At 36.9% G+C, this 16,883-nt stretch overlaps 1 protein-coding gene across 2 annotated transcripts in view; it reads right to left on the bottom strand.

Moving 5' to 3' along the window:
- PDE7B (phosphodiesterase 7B) overlaps window positions 1–16,883 on the bottom strand; it is a 181,690-nt gene that overhangs the window by 106,860 nt on the left and 57,947 nt on the right. For both annotated transcript variants that reach the window (XM_035538326.2, XM_050709552.1), the window contains one exon: window positions 14,100–14,160. In XM_035538326.2, coding sequence (XP_035394219.1) covers window positions 14,100–14,160 — 61 coding nt within the window. The remainder of the gene's footprint in view (window positions 1–14,099; window positions 14,161–16,883) is intronic.

Raw genomic sequence — 16,883 nt, 5'->3', positions numbered from 1 at the left:
AGTTTCCTCATATTCTTTCCCTAATTGGCCGATAAGCTATATGCAGATGCTTGCAAAGCCCTACTGTGACTAGAGTGATTGTTTCAATACTTGGTAACTATAGAAGACAGAACCTGCCAATTCCTCATTCCAGTTTTGCCACTTTACTTAGTGGATACGTATTTGAGCTTACCCTTTGAACCGACATTTGCATGTCTCAGACAAGCTGGGACAGAGAAAAATTGATGTGATATTTCCCCTAGGAGAAATTACAAATATCTTGCCACAAAGTCTTGCATTATATACCAGCCAAGATCTTAGGGCAGCTTTATGAGGGTAGGGGAAAATGCAGATAAAAACTGTTCTACCAAGACAGATACACTCATTTTGATAGCCTGGCTTTGGGAAAGCTGATTAAAAACAACCTATTTTTTTATTATAATTAAAGGGTAACTGTCAAGTATTCATGCAGCAGCACTCACAGGAACATTGGAGCAGCTGTTGCACTGGCCAATTGAAGAGGGGGATGACTAAAACCCTCCTTCATTCTTGTCCCTTGCCCAATTTAATCTGATTTAGAATGATGTGTTGCGACACATTGCACCAAGAACTAAAGAGAATGAAAGACCAAGTTACTTATTTTACAGCTGAAGAAGTCCTTTTTTAGAGTGTCATAATAGCTGCTTTCACAAAATATATACCACAGCATCATCAGTGAGCACAGGGAGTTAAGAGCAAAGTTTTTATCTTGTCTAGCAGCCAGCTCCTCCATCAGCAGGACACTCACAAACAACAGAATAGCACTGACCTAGCATTGATGTGGGCACTTTCTAAATCAACTCCATCATTCCCATTATGTCATCCATGTCCATGTGTTAACTCCATCTTACTTAATGTCGGGTAAATTATTACCATAAAGCTGGGTCACTGCATTTGCATAACGATCCAACCTACTAGATCTCTGTGAACAAGCTCAAACAAGAAATGTGGTAGAAAACTGAATTTTTGGCTACGAAATATTTTTTTGTTAGAAAGTTTCTGAATTCTGCAGGGATTGTTTCTATTTTTTAGAGATAGTTTGTGCTCATTTTCTCCCACAAACAAAATTCCAGTTGCCACCTGGTAAATTTTGACTCAGAGATGCAGTAGGAATTCCTCAGGTGAACTTTAGCATATCTATGTCATTATCCTGTTTTCCTCTGTGACTGATGTGATTCAGCCAAGCTGTTCTTGCTGTGAGGTGTCACCAGGGACTCCTGTCATATTCTGGAGTAACTCATTGACAGACATGGTGATGCACATCCCACATAAAAGACCAAAGTATACAGTCCTTCAGTGACCACATCTGTAAAATGCCATAGCACTCTTCTGAGTCTGAAGCTAGTTACTGGCCAAAGGTTTTTCACTAGAAGTTGTTGCATTTCGCTCTCAAATTTTCATCTTTTACTGTAGTGTAACTACACAATCCAATTTCAAGAAAACAGTTTTTGTCAAATATTTCTGAAGAATCTTTCTCCAGCCAGCTTAGACGTGTACTCATTATCAAAGGCAAGTGAGTTTTTGAGTAGAAGAGAAGCAGGGATAGGGGGAGGAGAAATAAAGACAGGAGCTGAATCGTGGGCTGTGCTTATGTGGGCCTGTCCTTCTGGTGTTGCTCCTACCGAGGGATTTAAATGTGTCCATAATAGGAGATCCTGCAACACATCTCACTACTTTTCAGGCAGTTTCAGAAAGAATACAAAAAACAGATGGATGAAGGTGCTAGTAGTTCAGTAATTCCTGCAGATGATCTTTCCATGTCGAGGAAGAAGCTTTCTGGCAGGACAGTATTAGAGGGATTTATGCTGTTCCCTCTTCAGAGCCTGTTTTGCAGAGGGAGGGCTTGAATCTGCACAGCTGCCAGCCTAAAACCTTTCTAGATTTACTACTGGAAATTCACTTAAAATTAAACATCAGCAACGCCCTCCCCAACACAGATTAAGAACAAAAAATGTCAAGGAGGAAATGTTCAGGCTAAAGAGAGAATTGTGGTGCTTCTGATTAAAAACAAAATCAAACTCTCCCCTGTCCCATCGCAGGATTTCAAAAAGCTTTCCAGCACACATCTGCCTTCAGTTTCCTCTTTGTTTATTCAGTCATCAATTATCAAGAGACTTTTTGTTTTGTCTCAATGAGCTGCACAATTTGAAGCAACTGTGGTATCTAAGATGGTTCTGCTTAAACCAAACACAGATTCTTTCATGGCACAGAGAAACTGGATTGGATTAAAATAAAAAAAATCCAAAAACAACAGAATTTTCTCTCCAAACTGTTCTAAGGGTTATTATAATGTCATTTTCCCCCGTGAAACAAATAATACACAGACTTCAAATGCCCTGAGTGCTGTTCTCAAACAACAGAAAATAAATGAGATTAGACATCATGATTTATGATGCTTCCATTCCTTCTTTTTAAGAAAAGGGAAATATGTTAATAATTAAAGTCACATGAACTTGGATTCCTTTGGCTTCTAAAATATTGTGACATGCACTTGCCTAAGGAACCCTTTAGGACAAATGTACAATGACAGCAATTGCACTTGCGTCTTGGAAGTGGTAGCTCCCTGGACATGTTATTACCTCTGATTGAACCAGTGGATTAATGCCTGTGTTATGCTCTCTGCTGATAGGAAGAAATTACAATGGAGCATCTGCCCATTCATCTTCCTTTTCCAGCAGAGCTCTGTCAGTGACTGCTATTGATGCTGCATCATGTAGCTACTGAGAACTCAAATAATTTGTTCTACCCCTTAGCTTACTTTCTCATCCTCCCAACTCCTTCCATAATTTTATTTGAACATTAACAGAATGTCCGGATGTATTGGCAACTTGACCTGAGGTTTCCATAGCAAAGCAAGATAATACCAATTTAACTATGATTTTGTTGCATGGCAGATGCTGACCCAAGTCTGTAAATATGAAATTGTGGAAACCAGTAGGTAAAAACATTAGGTTCCATTAGAAAATCCTTTCAGGGCTGTTAGAACTGAGGGAGGTACATTTTCTGTCTTTTTCTTAGACAAACAAAGACCTGTCTCTTGATAAATGCCTGTCTCAATGATCAAAGTGCCAGCACATGCTGGGACTTGATGAAGTGCCCAGTCATGTACCTTAACTATAAATTTGTCTTTCTACTTCTGTAAAAACCTGAAACACAGTTCATGGAGTGAAAATACAGAAGCTTCCTTTAAAGATGATGTCAATGATTTCAAATAGTACTTAATAACAACAACAGGACAAAAATACTTCTATCTCTAGGACCTATCTTTACCTACTGTTATCTAACTGGCTGAAAGACACTGAAAATAAATCTCTCTTCTTCTATCATCATGATAACATATTTCTTGTTATATAATGCTATATGATTTTGATGTCAGGATATTACCAACTCTATTTTCAGATCATTAGTCCTTGCTTTCTTTCAAGAAATTTCTACTTATAAAGTGTATGATGCTAGCATTTCTGAGTTCTTTTCATTAACACTGTTGTTTATATATATATCTATATATATAAAAGATGCTACAATATTAATTTACATCTTGTATATGCATGAATAAAATGTGAGGATTTCATTAGTTCATGTCAATAAACAAAGGCCTGGAATATTATTAATTCATCTGAATTAAGTGTTAAATCAGATTTGCTCTGTATTCATCTATAAACTTGGTGCGAAATCCTGACTTAGAGTTAAAAGGCATTTTACCTTATGTTTTAATAAGGATAGCATTTCACATTGTATTAAATCACATTTGCCATTCCTCATGAACTTGTTCTCATTTCAGAGTATAAGAAACACCTAATTAGGTTCTAGGTTGCATGCACAAATTGATGGCATGCAGACTGGAAGCAGGTAAGCAATCTCCAGGAAAACACATGCTTAAAACCCGTTTAAATTACAATTTATCTACATTTGTTGCATCTTCAGTTAAACCATAACTGAATGGACTGAATGGTCCTGAAAGCACTGTGATTGGTTACAGAAATCTGTGTATTAGAGCAGCCAAGGGGTTAGAGTTACAACTGGTGTTGACTCTGGCAAGGTTCGTAGAAGCAAGCAGAACAACACAAGAGCAGAGTCAAACAGCTGGTGCTGAAGACCCAATGTCTGCACTGTATATGGTTTCGAGGATTTAGTTTGGCCTATTTCTAACATATTCCCATGGACTGACCAGCAGCTAGAATGCACTAGAAGTGCTCCTAGAGCATGTGGCTTGCTTTATTTCATGTGAAAGGAGTCCATTTTGTGCATTCAGAGACTGCTCCACAATACAAACAAAAGGCTGAAGTAAATTGGGGTAACATTGAAAACACAAATGTAGAGACACTGTCTACAACAGGCTATGGAGTACCATCCTTAGAAATGTTTCCATGGGATAACATTTGCGTTAAAATGGTGTGAAAATCAAAAACATATTTTACATATTATTGGCTGAATTCAGTCTTCACATCCAAACATTCTGTGACACTGTTGAGTTTTCTACTCACAGGACAGCGTGACCATCAGGCCAATTTACACCACTCAGTGTTCTGAAAAGTCTTTTATCATGCTTTCAACTTACTTTATTCAACTAAAATTCAGGAGCTATTCAGATGTCATGGGAGATCCTACAGCTATGTCACAGAAGAGAAGGAGAAATTAAGACTTCAGAAAAGCAATGAGAAAAAAATAATTCAATAAATAAATACAATTTGCTATCTACATTACTACAAATATGCTGAAAACTTAGAAACTTCCTTAGCAGTTAGCAGGGAGAAACAGGCACTCTTTCAGCAGGATTCCTCGAACCAGTTTTAGACATCTGCTTTGCAATGAGCCGAGTGTTAAGGAAGTTTGTTTCTATTCTTTCTGACTACAGAAGGGAAGATCAGATGCTGGCTGTAGAATTTTTTTTTTATTATTATTATTTTTTATAGATTAGTCAGATGACAACTATCCCAACCATCTTTAGCGTTATTTCATATGTATAGTGAGAGGAATGCCCTATAAGGGGAATAAAGTGGTACTCTCCAAAGTCTTCTGCCAGAAATACAGTAATCTCTTGACATGGACATTTGAGATTCAGAAATTCCATTTCTTGTTGCTAAATCGAGTTCTCATAATATTCAGAGTCATACTCCATGATTTCATGAGCCCAGAGCCTTAAGTATTTGGATCAGATCAGGGCTTGAGCAAGCACAGTGCTAGACACTGTGACTGATCCGTGCACTGGAACATTTTTCAGCCTACGCATATTTTGGCTTCAGTAAGAATATGTAAATACTTGCTTAAGTAGTTTGATGATCAAGGGATGATCTAAGAGATCAACTTAAAGCTTAGAGGAATATGACATGCATAGGAAAGAAACAGATATAGATTAAAAATTATAATTTTATAAAACAGAGAAAGGAATCTAAAGACAACAAGGAAAGCTAGCTACCTAGCTAGCAAGGCCAAAGAACATCAGGCATTTGATTTTGTAGTTTTTTCTTTTGTGATATTAAAGGTGAAAAAAAATCCTACAAATAATATACTCCCTGTTCTTAGCAAGAATGATAAAATTATTAACAGCATTTCAGAACAGCAAATTTGTTTAGGTCCAAGATAAGATGAGACATCTTTTACAAAATAGAGCAGAGAATAATATGGGAAAATGTATTCTCAAGCTGAGAAACTTGCAAACATTTAAAGCCAGGGACTGATAGCTTGCGAGCACAGGAACTCCATGGCTTTCTCAGACATAAGTCACTCTTACTAAGGGTAGCTACCTAGTAATCTGTAGGAAATTGCACAGACTGTGAAATTACAAGGTATCACGAAGTAATAATTAAAGAAACAAAGATTAATTGCTAGAGATGAGTTCAAACCACAAAATACAAATTTGAACAATTTAAATGAAAGTTTGGAAATCCTACATTTGGACATATCATTATACCTATGTTATCATAAAGGCATAGCTGGTTGCAAAACTGTGGGTAAGTGTTTGGTCCCATTAACATCTCTAAATTGTTTCTTACCCACTTTCCCATTTTGTGAGAGAGAATTATTACAGCAATATTAGTCACAACACTTTTCTGTACAACACGTACTTTGGGTGAACACATCCCACTCATAACAGTTTGGACAAAGATGGGAAATTACGTGAATGCAGTCCATGTTTAGGCACAAGGTTAGGCATGAGAAAAAATCAAACTGTGAGGCAGCAGACTGAATAGGCACTTGAAATCTTTTTTCCAACCGGGGAAAAGCAGTAACTCATGTGACAAATACCATGAAATAAGATATGAGATAATCAAGCAACTGTTTCTCTACTCTATCTAAGAAGTGTCTATTTAAAAAAAAAGAAAAGTAAGGGAGGGGGTGTGGGAAGCAAAACTTGGGATTTTCCTTGTGTTACATGTATGTGCTCCCCCAGGCGGAGTGCTAGTCATAGGTTTATTTGCTATCCTCCTGGAGCTATACCCATCATTTTTCCCTGTGTGGGGTCAATAGGTAGAACAGTAGAACAGACAGTGCCTAACCCCAGGCTGTGTTGCCTTTAGCTTGGTGTACCCACCAAATAAAAAAGTGGGTGCTGTGTTTTTTTGGGGTGTTTTTAGTTTTGTGATCATTTCTTCAGCTTCAGTATCTCAACTGAATCCTCTGGTTCCCATGAATGGCTTCTGTAGATGTAAGCAGCAGAGCAACTCTCCCTTTTAGAGAAGGCCATAGTGGTATGTTTGCACCATAAAGTCAGTGTCAAATCCTAATGCATGACTTCCTTATTACTGTGTTCCCTCCAGGTCCCCTGATGCCCCCATTTCTTTCCTGTACCAAGCTCAGACATAGGATAAATCTGTAACTGTTCAAGTTAGTATTTAAGTGATAGGGGAAAAAATACATTTAGAAAAGTGTTTTATATGCCTACACAAAATGCCAATGTCAGTTTTTGTCTCCTTCAGTACCCTTGTGAAAAGTGTAATACTGTCAAGACAAGTGGTTTCAGTCTGACCTGATTTACAGGACAGGACAGGATAAACAGGTGATCACTGTCACTCAGCTACCAGGCTATATAGTCACCTAAAATAGTAATTAAATCAAAATTACTGCAATACTGACATGGTATTAGAAAACTTAAAAAAAAAATATTCTAAGGACATCAGAAATTTCGATTTATTTTATCTGTATATTTTTTTTTATAATCTCTTAACCAAGTTAATCAAATTGTCATGAAACTAGAAGATGGGTTTGATATTTACATTCTTTGTGGTGTGGGGCATAAAACTCATGGTAAATAAAGGCAAAGAGTTCCTACTTGTTTAGCATGAAACCACAACACAGTGATGAAGCGGCACCATGACAGCATGTGTACACTGTCAACTCCTTGACAAAAGAGTCTCTGTTGCAGCCTCGTGCCCACCAGTTTGCCACTTTCTTTCTCCAAACTACTCTCAAACGTAGGCAGCCTGGCATCTCGACTGGGGCCTTCCAGACAAGGCACAGGCTGATACACACAGCCTTTAGCCTCCTCTGCACCACTGCGGTGAACAAATAATGAGTGCTCTTGAAGAAAGCAGGTGAGACTCAGAAAATACTGCATTTCAGGAAGAGACAGTCAACCGGGGAGGAGGCCTTAAGTGAAGTGGCACAGAGGAGCAGTTAGCCTCTATTTTGATGGTAGTAAGGTTACAGAGATACCACTTTTTGAATGTGTTTACAAACATAATTGCTGGATCATGAGTTAAGTGTTATTTTTAAGTGTGTTTATACACTGCAATGATATTTGACAATCTCTACCTTTTGTCTATTTGACTGAGGAAGAACTACAGTTCCAGAGATCTTACATACATCATACTGTTCTCATCCTAATAAATTGCTGGTAGAGAGACTTTCCTTGGCAGTTACAGTACAAAATACAAGTGAAGAGCTCTTCGCATGGGCTTTTATGTTTACTTCTGAATTTATCTACAATAACAAGATACCAAAAAGAGACATTGTATTTATCTTTCTGTATATATTCACACCATTGCTTTACAGTGGAAAAAATTTCTTCCATTCATTCTGTGTTGAAAACTGCTCATGGAATAGGAACCTATCTTTTTGTAGCAGACATCCTAAGCCTCCCCCCTCCCACTACCATAAAGTTCTGAGTAATCTTAATGGGCAGCTTAGCAACAAATAAAGATTTCTTGCTAGTCAGAGAAGATTTGAGGCCTTTTTCCCATAACATACTGCAATTTTACAATGATTAATTTGTGTGCTTATTCTCATGTCATTTGCATAGACAGCATACTTAGTCTGCATAAGGTCAAGTGCACGTGTAAGTCTTCAAATGACTGGGATATAAATAGTTGGTGTATTTGGCTATTTAGAACACCATTGGTCATGAATGCCTATCAGTTTCAGCAGAAGTTTTGCATGTACAAGAGATATAGGGTCACATTTCACATTATGTCGGTGAGGGCAACAGAAAGCTTTCAAAGCTGTAAACTTTGACCATTGCAGAACCATTTGACTAGCTGTCTCATTTCTTTTTCTCCCTCTATTTCAAGGTGAATTGACACATGAACTATTAAAAGATTTAATTTTTCCACTCAGTAATATGGTTACTCACCTGATTAGGTTTCTCGAAGCAAATATATATATATATTTTTTTTTCCCAGCAAAGGTGAGTTCAGTAGTTATGTAAGCTAGAGGCCAGCCAGCCAGAGCCTTGCCAGTACCCCTCAGTCCTGGCTTTCAACACAGTTGTTATTCCAGTAACGTCTCTCTCTTAAGCTGCAGCTGCCAACTCTGTTCAAATGTGTGGTGGTTTTCTGCTGTGGGCAAAGTGCCACTGCCACTGAAGCTGGTTCCATGAAACTCATTTCATGGCCAAATGTTGATTTCTTTATCCATAAGTCTCTTTAGATACTTAATAGATACTTATACTTAACAGAAGTATACCAAAAAGCCGATTAATTTTTTTTTTTTTTTTTGGGGGGTGGGATAAGTTGGGCAGAGGAGTTAACGACAAAGCAACAAAGTAACAAAGCTATGTTTTAGTAGTCTGGGGAGGAAAAGGTGTTAACCTTCACTTTTTTTTTTTTTTGGGGGGGGGGGAGGGGAGAGGGGGTGGAGAGGCAATAGTTTTTTTCTTGGATGAATTTTAAATGGCTATTTGTGTGGAAACTACTCTTTTTTTTTTTTTCCAAGTAAGGAATCTGTCTACTTCTGCAAGGATTAATGCTACACCAAAAGGGAAACAAAACTCATCTACATTATTCCTGTCTGTATGGAATTAACAATAATGAAAAGAAAGCACCTCAACCTTTGCCATGGGGCGTCTGGTAGGTTTATGTGTTCATCTTAATAACTAGCTCCTTAAGGACGGCAATTCACATTTCCCCTGGAAAACCTGCTGTAGACAGTAGAGTTGACTAGCAAGAGACATGACCTCTTCAAAATCTACCCAGTGTTTCAGTGAGAAGCAAAGACCACATTTGGTAGTGGGTGACTGTTCACTAGAGTAACGTGCTCATTATGCTTTTATCCTCTATCCCACTTTCTCCATTGCCATCGGTAAGGGTGAATGAGTTAAAACTGATGGGATGATGTAATTTTGTGTTATTATGAGTGCACCTGCCTACTTTCTACATAGCAAATATAAAGATAACTATCTATCTTATATAAACTGGTATTTGTTTATACACTGAAGTTTGTCTTCTAGTTTGCAGACATTTACACAAAATGGAAATATGAGTAGTTAAAAAAATAGATTACTAAGTTGGAGTGGTTAATATACTGTCATGTATCAGTGACAAACTGACTTGGACTGAGGTGACTGCTATGCTCTGGGAGAGCCATGTGACCTACATTTTTTCTTCTGTATCATAACAGATGGATGTTTTGCAGGCAAGTATGATAGCTGACCACCTCTGTAGGCTATGAATCCATAGGTTAGAAGGCCAGGCAATTTGAAAATCATGTTTATCTCTCAGAAGTGTCTCGGACAATCTTTCCCAATGATTATTTCTGGGGTACATGCTTCTTGTCCTAAGTTTTGACACCACTCTAAAAGAGGTATGGCATTAGAGCAATAAAGGATAGAGTACAGCAAGACTAAGAGCAAAATGCAAAATTACCATAGACACTGTAAGACAAGTTTCACATAGACACCACAATGTAAGTTTCACCATTCTAAAATATTTCAGAATGAGCATTGTCCTTCTGTACCAATCCTAGAGACTGACAAAGTTGCCTTAACTTTGGATTCTTCCAAACTAGTATGCAACTCTTCTAATCAGAGTTAATTAGCTTAGGCATCCAACCAGCAATTTTCACAGCAAACTAACCTAATTATCTCTGCATGATATATGTCATTGGGTCATGCCTGAGCCCAGAAAATGTTTGTCTACATATGGAAAAATTTACTGCAGGTTGTGCCATTGAAGACAACAGTGGGCCCTCCAGGGAGAAGGATAGTTCCCTTCTGCCCTTCACAGTATGAATATCTGAACTAATAACCACATAGAGAATATCCTGCTATTTTCTTATTTATTTATTTATTTATTTATTTACCAATTACCATTAAAAAAAAAATCAAAATCATTAAAAGTAAGGGGCATGAGGAGCACAGGGTTCTAACTTCCAGAATGCAGAATAAAGCAAAAGATATTTCACATCCATTTCAGAAATATCTAGCAATTTTGTCATGGTAAAGCAACCTCACTAACTTGATAACCAGTCCAATTTTAGCAGAATGGTGCAGATTTTCCACCTTTAGTTGGAAATGCTGATGAGTTACTGGAGGCTCTGGAGAGACTCAGAGTTTCAAGGGAAACTTCTGACACCACAATTATACTGACAGTATGGTATTCTTCTGAACAGTATTGTTCTAGTCCTTTGGTTTTTCACTACACTTATAAATTTATCCTTTCTGTTCCTAAGAAGTGAGGAAGCACTTCTCTTTCCTTTTTTTTTTTTTCAAATGACAATGGAAATACAGGGAAATGTAAAGACTTTACCAATGCCAAAACCCAGAAATATGAGATAGTTTAGGATCTGCTAGTTTAGGTCTTCAAAATGCTAAGATGCCCCACTGACCAACTTTCTTCTGCAACAGTTACAAAAGTTGTATTGCTTTAACTAGTACAACATGCAGAAGTGTAAAGAAACATACACCATATAAAGTGTAAGGGGGAATACATCATATTCTTTAAATACTTGAGTTTGTGTAATTACATTGATAACAAACATATCCAGGGCATAACACGTAGTCATTATGCATTATATCGTCAGGAAGTAGGAATTAAAGTGATCATTTAATTTGTTTGTTCAAGTCATTTTTCACACTTGGATTATAAATATCCATCACTCCAATACTAAAAGACAAGACATTAAAGTGATTATTTTGCTCTTAACCTCAGGTGAAGCAATATCAATTCAGTCCACTGAAAATTTATCTGCTTTCACTGTAGCCATTGTAAGCATTTAGGCATTTCTTTATCTATTATTTCCCATTTTCCAGTGAGAAGATACAAATAGAATAAGACTCACTGAAAACCTCTCTTCCTCAACCTTTATGGAAAAAGAACCTCAATCACATAACCCATGTCAATCCGTAATCTCAAGGAATTTGGAATCATGCCTAGTGTTATTCCAAATATCTTTAAATTTGAAGCAAACTCAGAAATAGTAGTGTAAACCAGATATAGACCTTTTCTGACAAAAACAGCTATTACCATTCTAGAATACTGCTTAATAATATACGGTTGCAAGTATAGACTGGTCTTGTGTCAAAGATCCCTGAAGAAATACAGTCAGTGCTCCAGATTCCTGTCTTTCTTTTCGTACAAAATAATTATCCTCTTGCAGCTGCTGGGACTTGCCCTTCTAGATTTTTTTCAGTACTCTGTCGCAGTTGCAGTAAATGACAGCATGACGATTTCAGCACATTTCAAAGACCATGCAGTCAACAAAGATACCCCTCTCTGAAGGCATGTTGTGCTTTGTTCATTAGTTATACCCACAGATGTTATAATGTCAGCTTTGCGTTGATCAGTGACAAAATTTTTCTTTCATTCTCTTCGAAATTCAATTCCCCTGTAAAATCTGAAATTGGATACTACATGACGCACTCAACACAATGTCTGAGGCCTTTTAGGTTTTCTGGCTCATGCTCTTCCTCACAGAGTTGAGGAGAGGTATCAGCATGGGAGCCCTCTGGCTTTGTGACGCTATCAGAACCACACGCAATTCTCTGGCAAATCAAGACAGCGAAGTTAGTTTCCAGCAGCTGCCCTCAGAGCAAATTTAGTTTTTACTTCCCATACCTCTTACAGAGCCAGTTGTCGGGTATTCCCTTGATCTTAGAATAACCTCAGCTCTGTACATGATTTGGAATACCTTGGGATGAAATAGAATATCCTGTATTATATTGGATACTAAGGTCCTTAATTTATTAGACACTGATGCATAAAATTAGCAGGAGAAATACTTTAAAATACAAGAGATATCACCTCTGAGAAAGTCCCACTAGCTAGTCCCAGCTTTAGTCTAACCCCTTAGAGTCATTTTACATTCCTAGCAGTTTCCCTATAAAGTATAACTTCTTATTCTCGCACATGTACATACTAAATGACATAGATAAGAATATTTCTATTGGAAACAAGATTATGTTCTGTTCACTCTTCCTAAAGAATAATTTGCATTAAGGACAAACTCCCCAGTTTCAGACCAAGTTGTTATAAAAATGCCAAACCAAATAACAAACCAACTCGTGAAGACTTTCATCTGTAGGCAATTTTTTTTTCTTCTTCTCTCTCTCTCTCTCTTTTTTTTTTCCTTCATTTTTTTTTTCTAATGGTTAATAACATCTGAATGTATATAACTTCCTTAGAGCTACAGTATTACGCACTCAACAGTATTTTAGCTGTAGATTGTAATTGGCATGATAAAGGATCACAAGTGTATCTTTTCTGTCAGCTTGTGCCATTAAGAACCTCTAACCATGGATCACTGATGTAACAGATCATTACGGTCCATTGTGTCAGTTCATCTGTTGGGATCTGTGCACTATAAGCATGACAGATTTCCTCTGCAGCAATTATAGTCTATTGTGACAATAGGATTTAATGAATATAAACAACAAACCACATAATCTGTTATTACAGAACACAGCTATGCACCCAGATGTCTTACATTCCTAGACATTACCAGTTGCAGTTTTTATAATTGTGACTATTTCAGTCATTGTGTTTTTAACTGTAATACTCTAATTTACCACATATATTTATCTCAGCCCTGGCAGGTGAAAGGTCTTCAGAATTTAAAGTCTAATCCTGCAAATGTTCCATGATTTTATTTTTTTCTGAGTAAAAAATTATCTTTTAGTTTTTTAGACACTTGCTGCTGACTTTTGCTGTGATACTAATGGTGCTATTAATGCTTCGGTGCCACCATTGTAGATGAAACAAGCAAATACACTAAAATTGGTCACAGAAATTAATGAAGCATAGCAGAACATAGAATCATAGAATCATAGAATATCCTGAGTTGGAAGGGACCCATAAGGATCATCAAGTCCAACATTCTGGTATTGTTTCCAAAGAATAAACACTTCTGCTCAATATTAATTTTTACAAATGATGGGCAAAGTGCTATACCAGAGCAAATCCATAAAATCACGATGATGGGAATTTTGCTGATTGATGCAGCTGAAGGCCTGACCTAGAGAATTTGATGTACATTTGTGAAATTAATACTCTTTTTAAAAGAACATAAATGCTCCATTATATTAAAGCTGTGCAGTCTACAAAAGTTCACATTATCCCCAGGGTGATTTCAAAAATCTGGCTCTATTACAGAGATTTTCAGCTTTTTAATATGAGTTCTGGGACTGAGTATATCAGAGGTCACAATTATAGTGTGGTATTGCTGTATTTTCATCTACGTAGATGGGCACTACTGGAGTATATATATACTTTAAGTAATAGAAAATTGCCTGTAAAGAATAAATTAATGAGGACTACATGTGGATTAGCTATATAAATGCCACAACACTTATCACGTACTTTTGAGGGGAAATCTCCAAGTAAACATATTTCCACACACTTCTTATTATCAAGAGGAAAAAAGACTCTTACCTAGCATGCGAACACATTTGGCATTCTGATCAGGACTATCAAATGAGATTTCTCCGCACCTCTGGAAAAAAAAAAAGATTTAGTTAATATATATTTAGTTAAATCCTCATCCTCTGATACATCTCTTTATGTTTGGCACTAGAAATGCTCAGAGACATGATGATAAAATGCTAAAATCAGAATAATTTCAAGTAGTAGAAGTTAGAGGAAAAATGGACATTGTTAATAGATAAAGATGGGTCAACTCTGTATTCTAGGGCATTCAGCAGGTATTCACCAGGTACCTATGGCTTAAACTGCCTCATCTGTGTTACTATTTGTTAGCATTGGACCAAAGTATGCAGGAGGCCCTCATTTACCACTGGTTGGTATTGCAGCCCCCTCCATACACTGATTTAGTCGTCACATGGCTGCACCCTGACCATGAGCTGTGAAATGATCCAGCTGAAAACAAAACAAAACAGAAATATATCTTTTATTTTGGCCAGCTTAAAAATGCAGTCATTTCCTAACCATGATTCAGAGCATCATTTTGTGAAGGACTGAAATGATAGAAGGGTAGAGGGAATGGCAATCTCTGTCACGGGCAAGTGATGAGAACAAGCAGATCAGGGCAGTGAATCACCTGTATATCAGATCTGTCACTAGAAGGGGCAGGAGCATGAAGCCGCAGCCTTTCAGTGTATAAACAGTTAAGTTTAGGATTCCACTCCATACTGCTGCTTTGCCTATGGTTGGTCCAATGTCCACTCCAGTGTCCATTCCTTAACCCCTCCTGTCAGAGACCATCTCTTCAGCCAAGCTGATTCAACAAGTTGTATTTCTGTAAAATGAGTTTATTTTAAAAACACAGCTCTTAAAATTAAGGAAAACTGTCATTTTGCTGAATTTGAGCTGTCTGTAACACCTATGAGTAAAACCAATTTTTGTAAGGTACAAATAATTTGTGGTTCTATGCTAATGTGTTTTGTCAATAAAAAATAATATTCACAGGTGTAGATATATCTGATCAGGGCTGATGTTCTGTCCCAATACAAATCCAATGAAGGACCATCATTAGATTTAGGGTCAGAATACAAAAAGTTTGGTTGTTTTCAAAGATGAGGCATCATTTTTGAGTCTTTTATGCAGACAGATATGTCAGTTTAGCTGCCAGCAGGAACATAATTGATGTGGCTCATGGGTCTGATCCAGCTCTGATTAAAGTCAGTATACAGAACCCACTCAGTTCAGGAGTGGTTGCCTCAGGCTCTCCAAAAAAAAAGGTTCATTTTTTTTATCACTACACTCAAAGTTTGTGATAGGTTTAATATTAGCCTTGTATTATATATTATATTATATTATTATATTAGCCTCATATTCTACAGGTATACTATATTCTATACATATATATATTCTCTCTCTCTATATATATACATATATACATATATTCTACTCATATAGGACAGCCTCATATTCTATAGGTAAAAGTGGTCCATACTTGTTTATCTACATATTTATGCTTTTAACGCCCATAACCAAGTGGGAATAAAAGAACAGTGATGCAAGTTTGGGAAAATCACTGAGAAATATCCATTTCCATTCCTCTTCTTTTCTTTCTTAATTCCTACACAGTTTCTGTTTTTCTGCACCTATGCTTTTCTTTTTCATGTAAGACGAAATGGTTACTCCCATCCATTTTTTTTTTTTTTTTGGTTAAAAAAAGTGTCATTTACAGCAGATATTAAAAGCTACAAAGAATCAGGTAAGTAAAAAAACCCCAGGGATTCAAAGAAGTTGTAACACAACAACAGCTTCATAGGTGAATAACACATTTGGAACTTGCTATTTTTAAAATCACCTTCACCTCCCTCATACTGAAATAAATACAAACAAACAAACAAAGGCCCATCTCCTACGCACAGTCTCTTCATATATCAGTACATCTAAAAAGAGAAAACAGACATCTGTACTAACCTTCCCAGGTGGGAGAGCATACTACTGAAAGATTGCAAAAGAGAAACATCATCCAGCATTTCAAAGTTAATTTTACAAATGCTGTTATACTGGCTCCCTCTCAGGAGACAAAGAAATTTGCTTTTTATTTTTCAAGGAAGAGTGTTAAGATATGTTTTTTTTTTTTTTTTTCTTCACAGAAATCTCCCAGTGTCTTCTTCATGACCATCAGTATATTTTGACAAACATAGATTTAAGAAAGAGCTTCAAAATTCACTGTCCTTCTCAGCCCTGAATTTAAGCTGCTCTTTCAAAACTTGTGGTTATTTTTGATTTAGTCCCTCAGATGTATTGTATGTTCCAGACATATTTACATAAACATCACATTTCAGGCTGGTAAATGGTGTCTTACAATATCTAGCAATACTTAGTCTTAGTATTAGGAAACTGGGAAAACAGCTAATGGTCCACAGAGTCCACTAACATCCCACAGGATCTATTATGATGATGGATGAACTTTGAAGACTTTGCAAGTAAGATTCAGATAAGTGTATAAAAGTTCATAGGCTTATCTGAATTCCATTAACCCCTGCAATCCACACAATTGGCTGAAAATCATGCAAAAACAACTACACTAAGAGATTTTTCACTCCTTTTGCTGCAGCTAGAAGTATCACAAGAAAAAAAATCTGCAGCAATTTTATTTCAGATGCCAGTGAAAGCTCATAGGTGTGCATAAATGGGATTAAAAATAAGCCGTTACTAAACTGCTCACAGCATCTGAAAAAGATTTGTTTGGATCTTAGGTGTGTAAAGTGGCACAGAATTGCAGTAGGAGCTCATTTTTGT

This window comes from Cygnus atratus, chromosome 3 (genome assembly GCF_013377495.2).
Source record: "Cygnus atratus isolate AKBS03 ecotype Queensland, Australia chromosome 3, CAtr_DNAZoo_HiC_assembly, whole genome shotgun sequence".
Lineage (NCBI taxonomy): Eukaryota > Metazoa > Chordata > Aves > Anseriformes > Anatidae > Cygnus > Cygnus atratus.
This window is presented reverse-complemented; position numbering and strand designations above follow the sequence as displayed.